At 40.8% G+C, this 5,514-nt stretch overlaps 1 protein-coding gene across 3 annotated transcripts in view; it reads left to right on the top strand.

The window, feature by feature from the left end:
• Positions 1-1,546: 1,546 nt before the first annotated feature.
• Positions 1,547-5,514, top strand: part of SEMA6D (sema domain, transmembrane domain (TM), and cytoplasmic domain, (semaphorin) 6D) — a 14,895-nt gene continuing 10,927 nt past the window's right edge. For all 3 annotated transcript variants that reach the window (XM_009330953.1, XM_009330952.1, XM_009330951.1), the window contains exons 1-10: positions 1,547-1,699; positions 2,066-2,177; positions 2,763-2,823; positions 2,936-2,998; positions 3,089-3,190; positions 3,411-3,501; positions 3,779-3,898; positions 4,358-4,446; positions 5,207-5,424; positions 5,498-5,514. The exon at positions 5,498-5,514 is cut by the window's right edge and continues 142 nt beyond it. In XM_009330953.1, coding sequence (XP_009329228.1) covers positions 1,591-1,699; positions 2,066-2,177; positions 2,763-2,823; positions 2,936-2,998; positions 3,089-3,190; positions 3,411-3,501; positions 3,779-3,898; positions 4,358-4,446; positions 5,207-5,424; positions 5,498-5,514 — 982 coding nt within the window. In that variant the 5' untranslated portion in view covers positions 1,547-1,590. The remainder of the gene's footprint in view (positions 1,700-2,065; positions 2,178-2,762; positions 2,824-2,935; positions 2,999-3,088; positions 3,191-3,410; positions 3,502-3,778; positions 3,899-4,357; positions 4,447-5,206; positions 5,425-5,497) is intronic.

Genomic DNA, 5,514 nt, shown 5'->3' with positions numbered 1-5,514 from the left:
GGTCAGTCCGTAACGGACAGGCGTTCAGACAACACCCGCACCCCCATCACCAAATATTATCAGCCTTTAAGTTGGTCTCCTCACAGTCCAGCCTGAACTGACAGAGCTCAGCAGCCTTGTGGAAGGAAGAAGCCCTGCCCCTAGCCAGCCATAGTATCAATTAACAAATACAGCATTTTCATCCCCAGTAAACATTACTGAAAGGTTAAGTGTTGTTATGAAGGGGTTTTTTAATTGCTTTTCAAATTATTAAATGATTAATACTTATATGCTTTGCTGGATCGGGCCTGGTATTTTGTGCTGGCAACGTGTACATCTCGCAGCAATTCTTGAAACGTTAAAATGGAAAGGCTTCTTTTTTTCTGTTTAGACAAAGAGTTCAATAACCAATTTCAGCAACTGCAAGGCATTGAGCTGGTGACTCAAAGCTCTGACCTGTGAATCAGGGCTGAATGAATGCCTCCAAAAGGTTGGAGGAGGGAATAGTACTACATTTGCCAGGTTTCTAATGAGAAATATGACCCCTGCCCAGACCACTTGTGGTCATTAAGGATTGCATTTCACTTTGAGATGCTTTTCTTGCATCCTACCCAAATTGCAACTTGAGTAGTTACATTCTGCTCACTAAAATATCCCTGCGGTTTAATTGGAGAAGTTATGTTTCCCTTCCCCTCTTAAAAGCTTTGTTGTATAATGTTGTGGTGCTATCATAATACGTGCTGTATAATCTGTAGCACACACACCCTCACCCTCCCCACTGTGAAAGTCTCTGAAGTTGCTGGCTTTCTACAGTAACAAATAGAATTAGGGGGAAAGCGGCATCTTGGGAACCCAGTTCAGCCTTGTGCCCCCATTTGAGTCTCTTGCCACCCTTGCAAAGCATGTGACGAGCACTGTCACACTGCAGAGGCAGCATTTTTACATTTACTTTGCACACGTGTAAATCACTGCACAAGGCAAAGCATCAAGTGTCTGGTCCTAGACATAAGGTCTTCCGCAACGAGCATGTTAGGCTTAGTATTATGATGGCACAGCCTGGAAACAAGCAATAATTTTAAAACATGGCATGGATGTTCAGACAGATTGTGTGTGTCATGACTTTCTGTGGATAAGATTTAGGTATTTTATGGGGAAAGGGTTTTATTGGATGACATTCGGTGATAGAGGGGATGGAAAGAGATTGCAGTTTAATTAAAATTCTAATCCCAAGTTTGACAATTTTTCTTGCCAGGTCAGCAGCCTGCATGTTCTGTTTGTGATTCCCGTGAATTAAATGGGCTGACAGTCATCAGCTCCTTCAGAAATGCCTGTAAATCCAGCTAAAAATTAGCAAACATCAATATGTCTCAGAGCAGTTTTGAGTAAGGACATGTCACGGAGCACTTTTCCATCAACATCCATACAGGAGCCTTTCTTAAGCACCAATGCAGTCCACTGCTGCCGGTGCTCAAATACAAACAAAAAACCCTTCTTCTGCAGTAGGAAGTCGCGTTTACTGTCCTGTGCTGCTGAAAATCTCACTGGCGTGTTCCTGTCTTCCAGGTAGTTAAACGGTGTTGCCACAAAGGTAGTGCTCATCTTTCACCAGCCATGAGGCTTCCTCTGCTTTGTGCCTCCGTGATGCTAATGAGTCTGTCCCAGTGCCGAGCTGTCAGCTTCCCTGAAGATGAGGACCCTATTAACATTGTTGACTACCACTGTAAGTAATCTGCAAATGGTGCTAACCACTAGGGAAAAAGTTTTAATGTCGGGTTTTTTTTCCTTGGGAAGTTAAAAAAAAAAAAAAAGCCTCGTTTTTTTCAAATTGAAATGTGTTTACTGGCTTTGTATCTTTAATAGAACACTTAATCATTTTCTTAAAAAAGCAATCAGAAATACAGCAGTAACTTCAGGAAAAAGAACATTTGCTGACATTAGCCATCTTTTTCTCATTTATATTCAAGACATTACTCAAGGAATTTAGTTTAAACCCTTCTACACCTAGTATATACAGCTAATCAATGCCATATATTGATTCTTTAGCTCTATAATCCTGAGTGATGGTGTAGCCCATTTTTACTTGCAGATTCAAGGCAATATCCAGTATTTAGAGGACGCCCTTCAGGCAATGAATCTCAGCACAGACTGGACTTCCAACTGATGTTGAAAATTCGAGACACACTTTATATCGCTGGCAGGTAATTTTCCTTCACTCAGCTCATTAGATTAAAATTCTTTTCTCTTCTGGTTTTGCATTAATGTGTAAAATTCATTTAGAAAAATCTGCAGAATATGATAAAAATTAGAATTGGGGGAGGACTTCCCAGAGAAATATACCATATCTGTGGCCAGTGCATGAAAATTGGATTTGAAGGCTGCAGTTACTGTAGTTATGCTAAAACCAATGATCAAATACTCTCTTCCCTCTTTTATATTACTGCCCCGATAAAAACCTTTTCCTGATCATTTTAAACTTGGACTGACACATCAGGGATGTAGGAAGCGAAGATAACACACTTGAATATTTACAGTCCGGATTAGTCTTCAACAGACTGGAATTCCAGAGGTGGATAGCTGGACGCTGTAGGTGCTATCTAAGGACCACACCAATAAAAGTCAAACCCACCCCGTGTTGCCCATGACGAACTTTCTCCCGTTTGTATTAAACACAGAAAATCCATAAGCATTTCATAGAAGTTTCTGGTCTAACAAAACACTCTAAAAATAGATTCAGCTTATCAAAAATAAGGCAAATTAATTTACTTGTGTCTTTTTGCAAACAGGGACCAAGTTTACACTGTAAACTTAAATGAAGCTCCAAAATCGGAAATTACTCCAAGCAAGGTGAGTAGATACAGGTGCTGGCAAGGGAGAGGTATTTTCTCTGGTTTTAATTTTTTAAAGATTTTTCTTGTGGAAAGGAAATCAAATGTTCTTTTCTGGTTTGATTTAACAGAAATTAACATGGAGGTCAAGGCAGCAGGACAGAGAGAACTGTGCTATGAAAGGCAAACATAAAGTAAGTTTAGCACATACATTGTAGAAAAACAACACTAATATTTATTATATATGTGAAGTCTGTGATTAATACATCTTACTGTCCTTTCAGGATGAATGCCATAACTTCATTAAAGTCTTTGTTCCACGAAATGATGAGATGGTGTTTGTCTGTGGAACAAATGCATTTAACCCTATGTGCAGATACTACCAGGTAAGAATATTGAAAATGTCATGAATCTGTTACTGGGTTTCCTTGCACTGATTATGCTGTAGCAAATACATCCAGTGTGACTGGAGAGTGCTTCAAGGTGAAAGAAAAAGAGACAGAAGCCAATGTGCTGAATTAAGTTTTCTGGAAAGACAACGTTATGCTTTTGTGCCAGTGTACAAAATAGAAATGACACTGTCACCCGTTTATTTTTCTTCCCTAGCTGAATACCTTAGAGTATGATGGGGAGGAAATTAGTGGTTTGGCAAGATGCCCATTTGATGCCAGACAAACCAATGTCGCCCTCTTTGCTGGTAAGAACTTTTGCCTGTAATGAGTCTAAATGATTAATGACACCAAAGGAGCCAGAGAGCTTTTAAAGCAAGCACAGGAAGGCTAAAGGTGTCATGGTGCCCCTGCTCTTAAATTTTTTAAAGGGCCTCCAAAGGATTAGAAGCTGACCTGTTAATAAATAGGTTACAGCAACTTGGGGAAGAGTGGCAGTAAAGAAATGGGGAAAAGTACAGGCTAGTCAGAATTCTGTAGATTACTGAAGGCCTCTTAATACCACGTTTTTAACTTCCGTTTTAGATGGAAAATTGTATTCGGCAACAGTAGCAGATTTCCTGGCAAGCGATGCTGTTATTTATCGCAGCATGGGGGATGGATCTGCCCTAAGAACAATAAAGTATGATTCCAAATGGATAAAAGGTAATTTGGGGGAGTATTTTCCCATACACATGGCAAATGTAATTTCACTGGCACTGAGGGTCAGGTAATCCGCAGCCAGCGTGCTTTACACGTATGCTACAATGTCAGCATATATGCGGCTTCCAGTACGGTATGATTACAATAAGAAAGCAGTTTAATACAAATAAAGCAGAATTTTTGCTAAATACGTCAATGAATGAATCCGCAGTAACAAAATACCTTAGCTGAAATGCAATTCCTCTGAGGCCTTTTTGCAGTCCATTAGCCAACATCGAAGACTTCAAGTTCATTTAAGCTCCAGTGCACCCGTATTTGGACATCCTAAAGTCTCTGGAGGGCTGGAGCTCGTGTTAGCCGGTGTGGACCTGTGGAGAAGCCACCAAGTCACACAGCATAGTCAGTGTCGTGTGCCGATCGAGTAGTTCTTTGAAGTAACCTTCTCCTTGCTCTTTCTTACAGAACCACACTTCCTCCATGCCATAGAATACGGGAACTACGTTTATTTCTTCTTTCGAGAAATTGCTGTAGAGCACAATAATTTAGGCAAGGTAGGTATTGTCACAGCGAGCTGTCAGGTAGCCGTAGCAGAATGAGATCATCCTAAAACAGTATCAGAAACAAGCGCAGTCTGCAATATGAAGGAGGGACTAGTACAAAGTTTGCACAGTTTTCCCATCGTTATAATTTACGGGGCGGGGGGGAGGGGGAGCGGGACGAGAAATAGAACAGTGCGTTCGTCAACCAAAAAGTTGTTTCTGTTCTCTGAGCCTTGCTGTTAGGCGAGCTCGCTACAGGTACCTTTTAGTATTGCTGTCGCCTTAGTGCTGCTGTTGCCTTAACGCTTGTGGCAAGCAATGGAAAATCTGAGGGTTTTTTCATGCTTATTAAAGAAACAAAAGAAAACAACACAAAAGAAGAGTTTCAAAGAAGTTTCTCTAATGTCCCTGGATATTGAATAATTCAGTCATGCCAGTACAGAGTATAATACTCATGCCTCACCATGGAAGGATATTCTATAATAAATTATTAAATCCTTTACACGTGGTTAATTAAAGTCTCTAAATCTCGCTAACAATATGATTTTGAAGGGAAAAAAGGGTGGGCACAAGCTGCAGAGTTGCATTTGCTTGGTGATACATTAAGATGCCTGTGCACTGCCAGCTAAACACTGTTTGCTCTCATCCTTTCTGTGCAGATAAATGGCAGCTTCCTGTTAACAAAATTATCTTTGGTGTTTTATTAACAGCTTTCCTTGCATCTCTCAAGCCTTTCTCCCTTTTCCTTGGGTTTTTTTTTTGCCCGTCACAGGCTGTGTATTCCCGTGTGGCACGCATATGCAAAAATGACATGGGGGGGTCCCAAAGAGTCCTGGAAAAACATTGGACATCCTTTCTGAAAGCCCGGCTCAACTGCTCAGTTCCCGGGGATTCATTCTTCTACTTTGATGTTCTGCAGTCTATCACAGACATAATAGAAATCAATGGAGTCCCCACGGTTGTCGGTGTATTCACCACACAGCTTAACAGGTGAGAGATGAGCAACCTTACATCAAAGGTAGTTCTCCGGTTCTGTCTTACACTGAGATTGGTGCCATTGTAGTCTGAGTTCTTGCAACT

Source organism: Pygoscelis adeliae, unplaced genomic scaffold (assembly GCF_000699105.1).
Source record: "Pygoscelis adeliae isolate BGI_AS28 unplaced genomic scaffold, ASM69910v1 Scaffold318, whole genome shotgun sequence".
NCBI classification, from domain to species: Eukaryota; Metazoa; Chordata; class Aves; order Sphenisciformes; family Spheniscidae; genus Pygoscelis; species Pygoscelis adeliae.
This window is presented reverse-complemented; position numbering and strand designations above follow the sequence as displayed.